This window comes from Danio rerio, chromosome 16 (genome assembly GCF_052040795.2).
Source record: "Danio rerio strain M-AB ecotype USA chromosome 16, GRCz13ab, whole genome shotgun sequence".
NCBI classification, from domain to species: domain Eukaryota; kingdom Metazoa; phylum Chordata; class Actinopteri; order Cypriniformes; family Danionidae; genus Danio; species Danio rerio.
In genome coordinates this window covers 4,422,984-4,438,660 of record NC_141036.1, presented here as the reverse complement: position 1 = coordinate 4,438,660, position 15,677 = coordinate 4,422,984, and the positions used below count along the sequence as shown (strand labels likewise).

General features: G+C 35.7%; 1 protein-coding gene and 1 long non-coding RNA gene across 36 annotated transcripts; one reads left to right on the top strand and one right to left on the bottom strand.

Moving 5' to 3' along the window:
- Positions 1-2,522: 2,522 nt before the first annotated feature.
- yrdc (yrdC N(6)-threonylcarbamoyltransferase domain containing) lies at positions 2,523-14,949 on the bottom strand. Of its 34 annotated transcripts, none has more exons than XR_015510671.1 (11): positions 14,859-14,949; positions 13,093-13,119; positions 12,833-12,916; positions 12,187-12,566; positions 11,625-11,773; positions 9,112-9,307; positions 8,225-8,339; positions 6,832-6,951; positions 6,608-6,738; positions 3,785-4,931; positions 2,523-3,468 (listed from the first exon to the last, which is right to left on the bottom strand). XR_015510671.1 is itself a non-coding variant. In XM_087286335.1 (11 exons), the coding sequence occupies exons 6-11, from the start codon at positions 11,698-11,700 to the stop codon at positions 4,862-4,864; spliced, it is 708 nt and encodes a 235-aa protein (XP_087142461.1). In that variant the 5' UTR covers positions 11,701-11,773; positions 12,187-12,392; positions 12,468-12,566; positions 12,833-12,916; positions 13,093-13,119; positions 14,859-14,949; the 3' UTR covers positions 2,523-4,861. The 34 variants fall into 34 exon arrangements, 20 of the variants coding, with proteins under 20 accessions (XP_087142461.1, XP_087142453.1, XP_087142459.1 ...); XR_015510672.1 differs by lacking the exon at positions 13,093-13,119 and having other exon boundaries at positions 12,187-12,392; positions 12,468-12,566; XM_087286335.1 differs by having other exon boundaries at positions 2,523-4,931; positions 12,187-12,392; positions 12,468-12,566.
- Positions 14,950-15,126: 177 nt separating this feature from the next.
- Positions 15,127-15,677, top strand: LOC100535213 (uncharacterized). 2 transcript variants are annotated; one of them, NR_170099.1, is made up of 4 exons: positions 15,127-15,179; positions 15,250-15,284; positions 15,358-15,474; positions 15,566-15,677. It is a non-coding gene; the product is annotated as an uncharacterized LOC100535213 (long non-coding RNA). The 2 variants fall into 2 exon arrangements; NR_170100.1 differs by lacking the exon at positions 15,250-15,284.

The window sequence follows — 15,677 nt, the reverse complement described above, 5'->3', positions numbered from 1 at the left end:
ATGCATTTCTCAACAGAAGAGTTTGTTCTGTAGATAATTGAAGAAAATATAGCCTAAAGTGCCTTATAGTTATGGCCTTAAATTATTTTATTATTATATTTTTAACTGCATTATTAGAGGTATAACGAATCACGGTTGATCTGTGTTTTGTACAGATCACAACACAGTTCGGAAAGCATGTGACCCGCGAGTACTATTTTTGAGGTTTTAACAGATTTGTGTGTGTTGAGCATCACTGAAGACAACATTAGCAGCTATTAGCTTTAACTGTTAGGTAAACTGGATAATTTTGAGCTTTTGTCAGCTAATTTCATCTTCCGGGTTTAAAATGATTTTTGGGGCGGGATCAAAATCAGCGTCGGGAGCGCAAAACTATTGGTGGAGTGATGACGCTTCAGTTTCTCATTATTATTCATAGTGGAGTTTTCTTATCCAATGAGAAGAGCCGGCTTCTTAATTATTCACGACTGCACGTGCTTTCCGAAGGCAAGGCAGACCTGCCAGTGCCAAGCTGTGAGATCCTACCTTGATCACTGGGTGAAACCGTGTCCATGGACCCACAGCATGCAGTATTTAGCTGTTCATGAAGGCTCGTATGTGTTCCATGATCCACGGGGTTTGTTGCATGTTCTTCTCCGAGATGCTGTCAGGGCCGGTACAGCAAAGCTGTTTGTGTCCAGCAAGCATTTTTGTCGGGAGAGCAGTATGAGAATTGGAGAATGGCGGACGCTGTCTTTTATCAGGAGTTCGTTCACATTCAGACACATCGCCGTGCTGCTGTGTTCGCCTAAATCCTCCAGATTACCAGCAGGGCTGATAGTTAAAACAGACAGGGCAAGAGACCTGCTGCACTGAGTCTGCATTCAGACCTATGATTCAGACCCGGGGATTGAGGAAGTCCTAGTTTAAAGTGTTTATATGAACACGATTATCTTTATAATGATATAAATTGTGGTTATCTGTGTATGAAATAAGGAATAACAAATGTAGCAGGGCATTAAATTACTGCATTTCTTTGCTTTTGAACTTTGTAAACTATAAACTAATGCGTCGTCTCACGGTTTGTGTCTCATTTTGTGCGCTAACTGACAACAGTTGTCCTCTCCCCTCCTTCTCCCCTGCTCTGCTGGCCACGGCCACTCCTGCCTGATCGTGGAGCTCCACGTCCATTAGGATGCTTTTTTAATTTTTAATTTTTTTATTATTCTGTGGTAGACCTGAACCAAAAGTGGGGGTGTTATGACCCTTTAATAACTTTTTTTGAACTTGTAGGTTAATCTAACATTTATAACCATTGCAGAGAGAGATCGCCTCCCGCGTCATTCAAATCACATATGAAAGCATTTTGGCTTCGCTGTAAAATACAGTGATGACAGAAAAAGTTGTGGCGGGACCTAAATGCTCATTTAGATTATTGCGTTAGGTAGTGTTTTCTGTGACTGATTGTTTCGCCTGCATTAATGCATTCAGTGTAAAGCTGCACAATTAAACATTAAAGGATCGTGATCTCAAATCAAACCTGCGCAACATGAATGATGGTGATTTGCATGATTATTAATCCGTCAAAGTGCTGCATTCAAATCTGCGTTTGATCGAGAGATTGTTTTGAGACTTTTTCCATTTAGTTACGAATAATCAAATAACACAGAAGTATTTGGAGAACCGTTTATAGTTCTGATATAAACACTGATGTTAACAGTAACGCCCTATTCACACAGGGTGTCAGCGTCAACTCTTCCTGTTCACTTTGAATGGGTGACGTGACGTCAGGCTTTGCCGAACTGCAGAAGTTGGGATTTCTCAATTTTTCAAGCGCCAACGGATGCGTCAGCCAATAAGATGGTTTTATGCAAATACCCTAGCTCAGACAGTAGCTGATTGCAGACTAGTTTTATTGGCTGACGCTGCTATGAACTTCAGACACGCCCTCTGTCAAGCGTTGATGCTGAAGCCCTGTGTGAATGCACGGTAAAGATTAAAATCAGCGTTTAATGGAACTTGGTTAATGTTGTAGCAATTATATTGTGTAAACAGTGTGTGGCGACAAACCACCAACAAAAAGATGTCACTGAATAGGTTTTCAATAATCCACCAATAATAAAACATGAAGTTTTGTGTGAATTGTTGAATTAATAATTGAAAATAATTGCTGTAGGATTTCTCTGTTTAGCATTATCAGCAACAGTTGCTAAAATTTTTTTTCATATTGACTATTTTCCTTTTTTTTTTTTTTTCCAGGTTCTTGATTTTTAATAAAATTACAGGTTCTCAGTTCTGTTTGTTAAACTGATGCGTTTTGCTGTAATATGTCTGCATAAATGAAAAAGCAAACATGTGTCTTTTTTTTTTTTGCTGATCCGAAAAATGGTCCGTTCGATGACTCAAACCATAGTGTGATCCGTTACACCACTAACTTTTATTCTAGCGGAAGTAAAATTGTCACAGGAGGGCTAATAATTTTGACTAATTGCTGTAATGAGTTTTTATTTTAAGATGTAAATAATAATTTAAAAGCAAATGTGTTCAGGAAATAAAGGAGCATTTATTGCACAGTCTGAAAAGATGCATTCAGTACACTGAATATTATTACAAAATGACTTATCCCATTATAAAACTAATATTCCATAATTGATGCAGGAAAGAATATCATTTCCCTCGATAGAAATGTAAAAAAAATCCTTGATAATTGACCACCGGATTGGGATCAGTGATCATGAGTTGGTAAATTGATCCAGATATTCCAACATTGAGGACCTATTATGCTTCTTTATACAAGTTTCAGCCCAAAATACCACACAAATGTTATAAAACTCTAAAACTGCCCCATTTTAGGCTTTGATCCGTATTGTGTAATTTTGGTGACTTACTTTAAATGCAAATGAGACTGTGCTCTTTACAAAAGAGGGTGGAGCTACAAATGCCTGTGTGTCAGCATAGTGGCAGATTCAAAATGGGACTACTATTATCTCTAAGGGCGACAGTCTACAGTGATCATTTGTGCGTCCTAAAACTGTTTATTATCCTTTTAGTCATTGACTAAACTCCAATGGGGACGGCTGCTTCTCACTCAGGGCTGTTTCTGCTATTGAGGGAGAAATCGTCACTAATGGGCGGGGCTTTTTCACAAGGGAGAATGTCAATCAAGAGTGTTTCTGCACACTGTTTATCAAGTGTCCTTATAAAAAATGAAACACATTTTCCACATTAGAGGCTGACTACATTCACACTGTTGCCACAAAACTGTATTAAATCCGCTTATAAAAGTGTGTGTGCATAATAGGTCCCCTTTAAAAGCTGGAGATTCATTTCTCGCATAATAGAACCTTATGATGTTCTCCATCTCTTTTAACTACAGCCACAGATGACTGGAACACACACACACACACACACACACACACACACACACACACACACTCACACACTCACACACACACCCCCTCTGCTCAGACCAGTATCAAAGGTATTGACCTTATTGTAAAATGCGGAAGTGCACCTGTTTTCGCGATTGTCTTAGAACTTCCGTTTCAGTCGCATATGGGAGAAATGACTAGGAATAATAAACGGCAAATAACGGTCAAACTATTTGCTCTACAAACAAATGTTTGCATGACCATACAGACCAAGTAGAATAATACAACAAGGAAATATCAGTTTGCAACATCAAACAGCGAAACGAGCAGTTTTTAATGTCTAAAAATGAATGGAAGTGAATGAGACCGGAAGTCTCGTGCCAAAAAGATTCAAATGGCAGCGCCCACTCGTCGGCGGAGAATAAGGCCAATACATAAGGCTTCACATTCACAATTGCTTCACAAGACACTAAAACCTCCACCATCCATCAGCATTGTAGAAGATACAACTAAATAGTCGACAAGGACTGCAGTGGCACCAATAATATTGAGATCACTTTGCTTTGGCCCACAATGCAAAACAGCACAATAATAAATAAAAGTTCTTCACTTCAGATTCATTTTTTATATATATTTATAAAGAAAAGATGAACGTTGCCCTGCCAGAGAGCAACTGACCCCTCGACACATTATACTAAATAAATATACTCTTGACCAGAAGTGTCCAAACTCAGTCCTGGAGAGCTGCATGTTTTAGTTCCAACCCAGATTAAAGGTATACTGAAACTTCCAGGCAAGTGTGTTGAGTGGTTGAAGCTTAACTATGCAGGACACCGGCCCTCCAGGACCGAGTTTGGACATCACTGATCTAAATAAAACACAATGAACAAAAAATAAAATCAGTCAAAGCTGTAAGAGTTCTGAAAATAAAGCAATCGACTCAATCTAAGGGGATAGTTCAGCCAAAATTGAACATTTTCTAAAACCTTCATGAAATTCCTTCTTCCGTTGAGGACAAAAGGAAGATATTCTGAAGAATGTTGGGGAAAAGCAGCCAATGGCATGCATAACAGAAACAAAAATACTATGGAAGTCAAAAGCTGATCTTTTCTCCCAGAATTCCTTTGTGTTTAACAGTAGAAACTGCAGGTTTAGAATAAATGGGGGACGAGTAAAAAATCCTGAGTCAACTTTCCCTGTAATATGCAGTGTAACTCTCAAAGGCATCTGCATGGTGTGAGGTCACGCTCATTGAGAAATATCTCACCGTAAACGACAACAAAACCTGTAACTGATTGGAAATGTGCGTCTTATACGGTTGAGAATACAAATGTGTATCCAAAAGACTGATCACATCAGAACCAGCAAACCCAACATGTCCTCTCAAAGGAAAAAAAATGTGTGGAAAATATTCAGAAACTGTCAAACTCCCAATTTCCCACTACTGAGAATCTCTCTCACACACACACTCTATACGAGTGTCTCTTTGGTGCAGCGTGTGTGTGTTGAGCTCAGCGATGGTCAGGATCCTCCAGCAGTCCATATCTGCCTTCAAGTATTTGAACTGTAGCAGAGAGAGCGCTGCAGGAGAGAGAAACACAATAGATTAACCAAGATGGCTGACCAACAGCTAGATTATAAGTAGGGCCGCATGATATTTAACTTAAACATACAGTTCAGCACTCAGTCACACTGCTAGCGATTGAAGATTATGCAAGTTTGGCAAGCTGGACACATTCTGTACTGTACAGGGGTCCGTTCTTCGTACCTCGCTTAAATGATCTAAGATGATTTGGCAGATCAAGGATCTTTTAATCTTGATAACTGATCTCTCGCTAATTTGGTTCTTCAAACAAGTTCGCGAATCAGATTAGAATGTCTGGATAAACTGATCTGAGATCGCTGCGTGTGTATTGAAGGACAGATCTATCAATCCTCGAAATCATGATCAGCAATGCAACGATTGGCTGACGGCACAGCAGCGTAATGACATCATCTGATTAATATTCAATTATCCATGTGAGCAAAATTACATCAAATTAGCAGTAAACTGTTTGTTAAATATGACACGCAATAACCTTCCACATTTGTTGTGAGCTGCAGGCTTTACACTTTCATGTGTCAAGAGTATTCATCATGTATTTCAAATGCGAATCAATGTATTTAGTTCTACATTTAGAAAAGATTTTCTTTATTATTGTAGCCGTTTTTTTTAATCGGTGTAAAGAATAACTGGATGTTTACAAAAGCATTTTCATATTGGTAAAGGCGTCTGCAACTATTGTGAAGCATCAAATCACTGGCATATTAACTATCAAAACATGTTCATGACTGCATAAATGTATTATTGCTTTAAAAAAAGTCACATATTCTGCATTTCTATAATACACAATTTGTACTAAGCGATCTAAAAAGTTCATATCAATAAGTTTTCTCTTTGCACCACCAGGTGGCAGTCTTTGTACTTTCATTTCGAGGGTGCAGATTGCATTCGTTTTATTAATATGTATAACTTTATTTATTTTATTAATAACTATAACTTGTGTGTATATATATATATATATATATATATATATATATATATATATATATATATATATATATATATAGTTTAAAAAATATTTACTCTTTTCCCAAGTGTATATAACTACTACTGTAAGAAAATATCAGAATTCGGAACACTTTCTGTATATCTTTGCTTGAACTGACCCGATCTAATCCTGTTTATATGAATTGAACCTGCTCCCGATCAGGTTTGAGCTAACAGAACTGTTGCTATGACAACAACTCTCGGATCAGCTTTGAAGAACGAAACGATCCTGGATCGTGTCAAATCGTCAATATCCAAATCCAGCTAACTGAGTAATCCACGTACGAAGAACGGACCCCAGGAATCACGGAGGACTTTGATTGACAACAACCTTCAGCCAATCAGGACTCAGAATTCAATATGCTAATCATGATGCAGAACACAGTGGGCGTTGTAGAAATGAGCATCTGAAATTGCACAGAAAAAAATCCGCTAAACTGCGAGGCGAAAAGTGAACCGCGTTATAGTGAGGGAGCGCTGTACTATAGTTACAGGTTTTCAGCTTTCTTCAAACTATCTTCCTTTGTGTTCAACTGTTTTTGTTTTGGGTGAACTGTCCCTTTAAACTGCATTTATAAAAGTTGGAAAGCACCACTGAAATGGAGAAAAGTCCTGCAATATTTCCCTAAACTTCTGGAAATAAACTAATCCATGAGCAGTTACTCACCATCCCGGTCTGATGATTCGGTATCTGCCACACACAGACAGATCCACAACTGTTGATCCCAAGCGGCTCTTATCTTCAATCGGGCCCCCGTCCACAACAACGGCCAGACGGGGCCACAAATCCTCAAACTCCTGCAGAAAACAAATGACCACGTCAAACAGAATACACATAAAAATAGCTGGATGCAAACATGGCTATTGTGCGGTATGGTGTGTGTTACTCACGTTAGCGGCGACAGTGCTGGATTGAGTGCTGACGTTAGCGCTGGTGAGAGCTAGCGGTGTGTCGCACATCTGACAGAGACGCCTCATGAACGGGTGGTCTGGAATACGGACCCCTATGAGCTACAACACACACATTAATAAATGATACATGCTAACAAACAGCAACTGAGGACAATTACCATGAGCACAATAAAAAAAGCATTAGATCACCTCATACTGAACAGTTACTTTGATGCAATAAAATACTACTTGGTCTCTAATTTTAATTATAGTATTTTTATCCAATTTCCAAATTATGCATCTTTGCAAATATTTTTGAAAAACTAATCAGCAATCAACTTAACCCGTTACTTGACACACATAACTTACTATCAAATTAGCCATTTTTAGAATTATTGCACTGCTCTTTTTCTTGATCTTCAAAAGGCATTTGATATGGTTGATCACACTTTTAATGAACTACTTAACATAGATTGGTATGTCAAACCAAGCTACCACTTGGTTTGCTAATTATGTCCAACAGAACTCAGTGCGTCCATATGGCCGGCCTGACTTCTTTATCTTTAGAGGTGCCCAAAGGAGTGCCGCAGAGATCAGTATTAGAAATATTTTCCATTTACATTGATAACTTGTGTAACAACCTTCCAAATGCCTCTTATCATCTGTACGCCGATGATCGAGTGATTTATTGTTGCTCTTCAAATTTTTACAGTCTGCTTTTAATATTGTTGCTCGGCATCAGGATCTAAATGTAGACAAATCTAAATGAATGACTTTTACAAATCACAAATGTTTTCTTATAGCTGATAAAATAGCTAAAAATGTTTTTAAGTTGTTGTTTTTGTATGAAAAATGTGTTGCATCTTTCCCAAAAAGACTGATGGCTGCATTAGGTTAAAAGGGGGCTTCTACTAAATACTGAGCAAAGAGTCTAAATATTTAGGACTATGTGACATTTAAGTTTTTTATTTTTAATAAATCTGTAAAAATGTCAACAATTCTGTTTTTCCTGTCAATATGGGTTGCTGTGTGTACATTAACAAGGGAAACAAATGAACTTAAATGGCTTTAGCAAAAGGCTGTAATAAAACAACGAGGGAAAGATTAAAGTGGGTCTGAATACTTTCCGTATCCACTGTATCATAAGAATTATCATTATCACAGATTTCTCCCAGGATCGTGCAGCCATAGTTTTAAAGCAGACTTATTTTCAATGTGCTGACCCACATACTAAATGACTTCAGGTGTTGATGACAAATTTAAAATGCGAAAATGTACAAAACTATCATCAATCGATATTTTTTTAACTATGACATGCACATTTTAATAGACAGTTTTCAAGTTTACCATAATTGCTCGTCATTTAAATAAACAGACAATGATTGAAACTAACCTTGGTAAAAGGATTGAGATCTCCGTTTAGCGTGGCGGATCTTTCTAGAACGAGTGTAACAGGTCCGGGAAGCAGATCTCTGAGCAGCCTGTCCTTCACAGACACTTTACAGTACCTGAAAACATTCAGAACGCACCCTTAATGTCACAGCATTATAAAAATAAAGAAACTTACATACAGTTAAAGACAAACTTATTATCCTACTCGTGATTATTTTTCAGATACTTCCCAAATAAGGGTAAAAATAGCAATAGAATACTTTTTTATTACAGTATTTGCTGGAATATTTTTTTAAATATATTTAAGTGACCAAAATGTATTTTTTTTTTAAATAAATAATGTAATATTATCATATTAATAAAACAATATCATCTCCCTTAAAGAGATAGTTCACCCAAAAACTTCACCAGTTGGGAGTTTTGTCCTCTTGAACACAAAGATATTTTAAAGAAAGCTGGAAACCTGTAACTATTGACTTCCATAGTATTTGTTTTTCCTACTATGGAAGTCGATGGTTACAGGTTTTCAGCATTCTTCAAAATATCTTCTTGTGTGTTCAACAGTAGAAAGAAACTCATAAAGGTTTGGAACCTCTTGAGGTTGAGTAAATAAATAGTAAATGTTCATTTTGGAGTGAACTCTCTCTTTAAGAAGTTATTTTTTCCCCGACTGGCTACAGAATAAACCACTGTCATCCAATGACTTGCCCAGTTAACCTAATTAACCTTTAAATCACACTTTAAGCTGAATACTAGCATCTTGCAAAATTTATACATCATCATTATTTCTAATGATTCAACAGACTAGAGTGCACTTTTTTAATGTTACAGACTACCGAACAGACACTTTAGTAAGAGTCAATGAAAAAGCTGTGAATGAACACACACTTGTATATGTCGTGGATTTCTCCGACACAGATGGCCAGGGGTTTGTCTCCATTCCTGCCCTTGATGTCGTAGACTCTTCTAATGGCCTCAGAGTTTTGCGCCACACAGGCCAGGCCGTAGATGGTGTCGGTGGGCACTGCCACCACCTGACCCGCCTTCAGAGCATTCACTGTACAGCTCAGGATCTCCGTCCACTCTGTGAACACAGCAAGCACAGCTGTGAAACTACGGGCCTTTTCACGCCTTGAGGCTGAAATGTGGCAAATTAGTTACTTATTAATAGGGCTGCACAATATATCATTTGCGCATCGATATTACAATGTGAATTCGCAGAAGTCAAATCGTAGAATTAGATTGTCTATTAAAGATTAAAAGATTAATAAATATATACAAGATGTTATTAAATAATCTAGACAATGATTATCATGTTAAGCTTTTTTCGATTTCTGTTCCTGGATACTGTCAGACTCTTCAGAAAATCATAAAGTAAGGGCCTACTCACACTATGCCATCCGTACCGTGCCCAGGCCCGTTTCCCGGATCGTTTGAGAAGGTTTATTTCACTTTTATCTTTGCTCTGTCGTATTTATATATGCTTGTAATTTCTTATAATTTATGCAAATGCACTGCATAAAAAAAGACTTGATCTTCCCAACTAGGGCTGGGCAATTAATCGAAATCGACATTCAGAAACAATAATCAATCTAATTTTTCCAGGTTGATTACTTTAATTACCTATGCCGTTATTTCAATGACAAATGGAGAAATGTGGTTAGCGCAATATTACAAGTCGAGATCGTATTTACGTGCAATACTTTTTGCTTGCACGCCGATTTCCTCTGCTTGTGCATAAAACCTCTTGCACACCCCTCAAATATTCGCTGCTCAAGCGCAGATCTTCTTGTGCGCTCTCAAATAAACGCTGATGAAGTGCGATTTTAGTGCGTTTATGTAACAAGCATGTCTCCAACATTTATTAGATTTGCTAGGAATATTTATGAATGTCTCCAATAGACCTACAGAGCGGCATTAATGCGTCCTGAAGTAAAGTGAAACGGCAATAAAAGAGTGATTATATGCAGAGCCATAGACCTTTATATATAAATAAAGTATAATTATGGAAACTGTGCGGGCCTCAAGCATCACGCACCAGTCAGTCAGTCAACCTCAAGGGGTTTAACAAATAGCGCACATCACTACTGCAGTTACAGAAAAGTTTGCGTTGTTATAATTCACTTACCTTTTAATAAGTTTTGGTGCGATTATAATCCGCTAATAACAGCAACAACAACAATGACTGAATGTTTTGAATGGGAAGCTGTAATGTAGCTGTGGAGGGATGCATTTTGGTGTGGCGCCTCGCCATGAAAGAATGCATGTAGCGGAAACCATAATATATAATAAAATATTCAAACAAACAACCCTGTTGCAAAGCGCATTTTAGGCAATGTGTGTTTAATTTCAGTTAAAATATCCGAATTAAAAACCAACTTTACCTCTATGGCAGCCAACATCTATTATATTGGTAAAGTTGGTTTTATATAGGGGTATTCAGACATTCTCCTTAAAAATATAATTTCAGAAAAGTCTTCTGTGCGAATTCTAAATAGAAAAATCATATTAGCAGCAAATGACTATCAAACTACAACATAGTGTAATACATAGAGTTAATGTTGTTTAGAAGTCATACTTGCATGCTAATTCCGTTAGAATATTCAAAATAACATGATAAACAAACAATATAGAGACTGCTCAATGAACGAATGTGCGAATGTAAAACCAACTTTACTCCTAACGTTGTATGTCTATTAAAGTCAAATTTACAGTTGATTTCTATTGAGGCAAAGTTGGTTTAATATTTGAACATTCATTACTTTTAACATTTTCAATATTGTTTATCTTGCTAATTTGACTATTGGCTCTGAAATTCGCAAAACAACATTACCACTATTTAATTGACTTAACGTTAATTTACAGTGTACTTTTTTTTTAGTCATCGGCTGCTAATATGATTCCCCTATTTTAAATTTGCAAATAATTATTTTTTTAAATTATATTATTTAGGATAAAGTCAGAAAAATAATGAATAATAATAAAAGCAACTTTACCTCAATGTGATTTCTGACCAAATGCTCAAAGTACCATGGTAAACAATACGGTGTAACGGGTGTTCACTGTTCAAAAATGAACAAATGTGCGAATATAAACCACCTTTACCTCAATACAATTCAATTTTCATCTTTTGCAACGTACTGTACTTCTCGTAATTTCTATAGTTACATTAAAAACGTTAATAAAACACATTAATATCGACATTTTTCTAACGCATCTTTTTTAATGAGCACACAGCGCCACATACTGGTCTGGCGCGTATTTACGTGACATGGTTTTTCAGTAGATTTCTTAAGACGTCGTTAAGTTTTCGAAAAAAAAGCCAGGGGAAAGTCTTATATGTAAAACTTTATCTTCATGTTGTAAGTCTTATTTAACAAGCATCACTGGATGTGTCTTACCCGGCTGATGTAACGTCAGGTCATCAGAGAAATTAGATGAAATCCGCAGGACTCTCGTCTTCAGCTCTTTACACATTATATCGCGTTTAAACGACTTGTATCTGGTGCTCGAACAAACTCCTAAACGAAGGCTGGCAGCACGAAAACACCTGAAAAACATAAACAGCTCGGCTCAAGAGCGGTACACAACATGCTTTCAGACAGCTGCCGGAAGCCACGTTTGGCAGAAATGGGAGTCGATTCCAAAGAGTCGATTCTAATAGTTCTAGAATCAGAGTCGATTCCGGTACAGGAATCGACTCTTTCCCTATGTCTCACACTTTTCTCTTTCAGGATGCATATTTTAGACTTTTTTATCATACATAACTTTTTACCTGCAAGTAAAACTATAAAGGTTGATATTAATGTAAATGTATTAGCGCTTTATTTTTCATTAGACTAGATATGTTCATATGAACATCAATACATGTAGATAGGTTATGTTTGTTATTATGTCTTTTTATGTTATTTTTCATCTTTAACACTGTTTTATCATATTACAGTATATGTTTAGAGACATCACCTATTTTCCAGATCCTGTGTTTTGGTGCAAATAATGTGGAAGAATCACTTCCAACGGTAACAGTAGTGAATCAGAGTCGACTCCTTAAAAACAGGAATCGAACGCTCCTATCTGACAGCTCCTCCTCTTCTTCTTCTAAATCTACTTCTTGTTTTACGCAGAGTTCTAGATGCACTACTGCCATCTATCTTCACCAATAAACCTTACTGACACAATTTACAATCTGAAAGATGGCCTGATATCCATTTTTACTTTGTAAAAATGATAAATGCTGAACATACGTGTCTTCTTTAAGAAGCAGCATTTGTGAAAATGCGCATATTATATCTTGATTTCATATATTCCAGAGTCCCCTTGATTGTTTTCCTCTTCTGACTATGCTGTATGGAGGAAGAAACTTTCAGTTCAGATTCAATTCACATGGATAAAATCTATAAAAATAATATTGCACTATAGGTCGGACAGATTGCATTAGTATGTTTTTCTTTTTCATTCTTTTATAGCCTGTTTTAACTCATTTTAATCTGTTTTTAATCATTTTTATTGTCTGTTTTTTATGTTCTTAAACTTGTCTTTTTTATTCTTGTTTATGTAAAACACTTTGAATTGCCACTGTGTATGAAATGTGCTATATAAATAAACTTGCCTTGCCTAATATCTATAAATCTGCGTAGGGACTCCAAGTGTGCACGGTCCCCTGTGCCCATAATGCCAATTGGTTAATTCGTCTCTGTGGATATATATTGTACATGTTACTTAATATGTACATTTGAGCACAATTTTTAAACTTTAATCTTAAATTCAGTATTTGCTTGCATTCATTGTGTGGTCTTTCATTAAAAAAAGGATGTGAGATTTTACATACACACTTGAAAGTTTGGAAACAGTAAAGCCAATTCTGCTCACCAAGACTGCATTCATTTGATGAAAAATCTGCAGCAAAAATAATTAAATTGTGAAATACTTTTTACAATTTTAACTAATTTAAAATGTGATTTGCTGTCTTTTTTTCCATTAGAAATAAGGAACATTTAAAACACATTGCAATACATTTATAATGTGAAAAAGATTGCAAATAAAAGCTATTATTTTGAACTGGCTTATTATCAAATAGGCGGTTTTATTCTGCTGTGGCGACCCCAGATTAATATAGGGGTAAAGTTGGTTTTATATTCGCACATTTGTTCATTTAGCAGTCTCTATATTGTTTGTTTATCATGCTACTTTGAATATTCGATCGGAATTAGCATGCAGGTATGACTTCTAAACAACATTAACACTATCTAATTCACTGTGAACACTGTTGTACTTTGATCGTCATTTGCTGCTAATATGATTTCCCAATTTAGAATTTGCAAATACTTTTTTGAAATTATATTATTAAAGAGAATATCTGAATATCCCAATATAAAACCAACTTTTCCTCTATCAGATTATTAAGGGACTAAGCAGAAAAGAAAATGAATGAATGAATGATCAAATAATTCTAAAAGCAAATGTATCACAGTTTCCATGATACTATGCTGGAAGACAAAAATTCAGCAGATAGTTGTAGGAAATAGTTAATGATGTTGCACTAATTATAACTGATCATAATAGAACAGCAAATCATCATATTATAAAGATTACCGAAGGATCATTTGACACTGATGTAATGATGAGGACAATTCAGCTTTAAATCACAGGAATAAATTACATTTGAAACTGCATCCAATAAGAAAACAATTGTGTACAATTTTAATAATATTTCAGCAATTGTTACTGTATTTTCCATCAAATAAATGCTGCTTTTCTAAAATACAAAAATTGTATTTTTTCTGTTTTAACCTTAAATACTACACACATTTTAATAAGCAATGTAAATATTTGAAAGAATATTAATAAACTAGAATTATTGCATGACAAATATTTAGCACCAAAAAGATCCTCTAACAATATTAAATGCAACTAAAGTATATAGTAATTTAATTGTAAATTAGTTGAAAAAGCTGCATGATCACAGTGTAAGCAAGCAAAACCCGAGGCTTAAATAATAGAGGTAAATATTAAAATTGTATAATAATATAAAATTGGTTTTATATTTGGATATTCAGACATTCTCCTTAATAATATCATTTTAGAAAAGTCTTCTGTGCAAATTGTAAATAGGGAAATCATATTAGCGGGAAATGACTATTAAAGTACAACAGTGTTCACAGTGAATTAGATAGTGTTAATGTTGCTTTAAAGTCATACTTGCATGCTAATCCGATCGACTATTCTAAGAAACATGATAAACAATATAGAGACTGCTAAATAAACGAATGTGCGAATATAAAACCAACTTTACCTCTATGCTTAAATATAAGAAAACCACATTAATGTCGCCTCTGCCACTAAATTGACGCAATAACCAAAGCATGCTGTATTTAACGTTGTAAAGCTCAATGGATAATTTTTGTGTGTAAATTTATCTTCATGTTATGTGTAATATTCAAATACTTACAATAATAAAAAAAATAAAATAAAAAAAAACAAGATTTAATATGTAGCGCTTCGAGGATCACGTGACCGTATGGGCTGTGACGCCGGCGAGATCAAACAGGTTTGACTCGCTTTAACCGAAGCTATTTCCCATATTAAATGCGCTTAAATGAGATTAATTGTTTGAATTTTTAGTATTAAAACTTAACTTGTTATCCGAGACTTTATTTTTTATCGCAAGGCTGAAAGCGTTGTCTATGCTGTCTACCCGTCGTCTTCTCTCGACGCGCTCTCGCTATCAAAGCATGTTGACAGCACTTCAAAATAAAAGCTCCTTCAAAACTGCAGCTTAAACAAATAAACTAAAATTCACGGAGATATTTTAGTCTCGCAGGATCAACAAAATTAAGAGTGAATCATCCAGGTGTATCATGTTAACACCTATTAATCACGCAATTAGGACTAATGATAACCGATATATTTTAGACCGTTCTTCTTTACAAGTAAAACTAAAATGGCGTCAGCTGGAGGTAAGATTTGTGTATTTGTGTGTGTGGTTAATGAATAACGTTAATATTTCTCATAAATGTTCGCACTCAGAAAACACTGGTGGTACAACGGAGTCTTCAACTCAAGTAAACCGTATTTTTTTTGTCTTGACTATTAAAATAGTTTATTAAATGCAATAATAAATGTAACTTTTAACAGAGTCCTTCTGTGAGTCATCTGGAGGATCTTGATGGGCGGATCTCCGAAAGAGAAGAGCAGATGGAGCTCTGCACTATGATCCTGAACGACCTGCTGGAAATTCAGAAAATAGTTGCTGTATGTTGTTCATTTTATACATTTATTTGATGATTTTAAAATGTATATTTGGTGTTTGCAACGTGACTAATTTAAATATTCATTCTTGTAGAAAAGAGGACTTGAAAATACAACATTTAAACCAGATAACTGAGCTGCTTGTTAAATTATGATCTGAAACTTCTGCGTATGAATAAAGTCTTGAAATGAATTCTTGATATTAA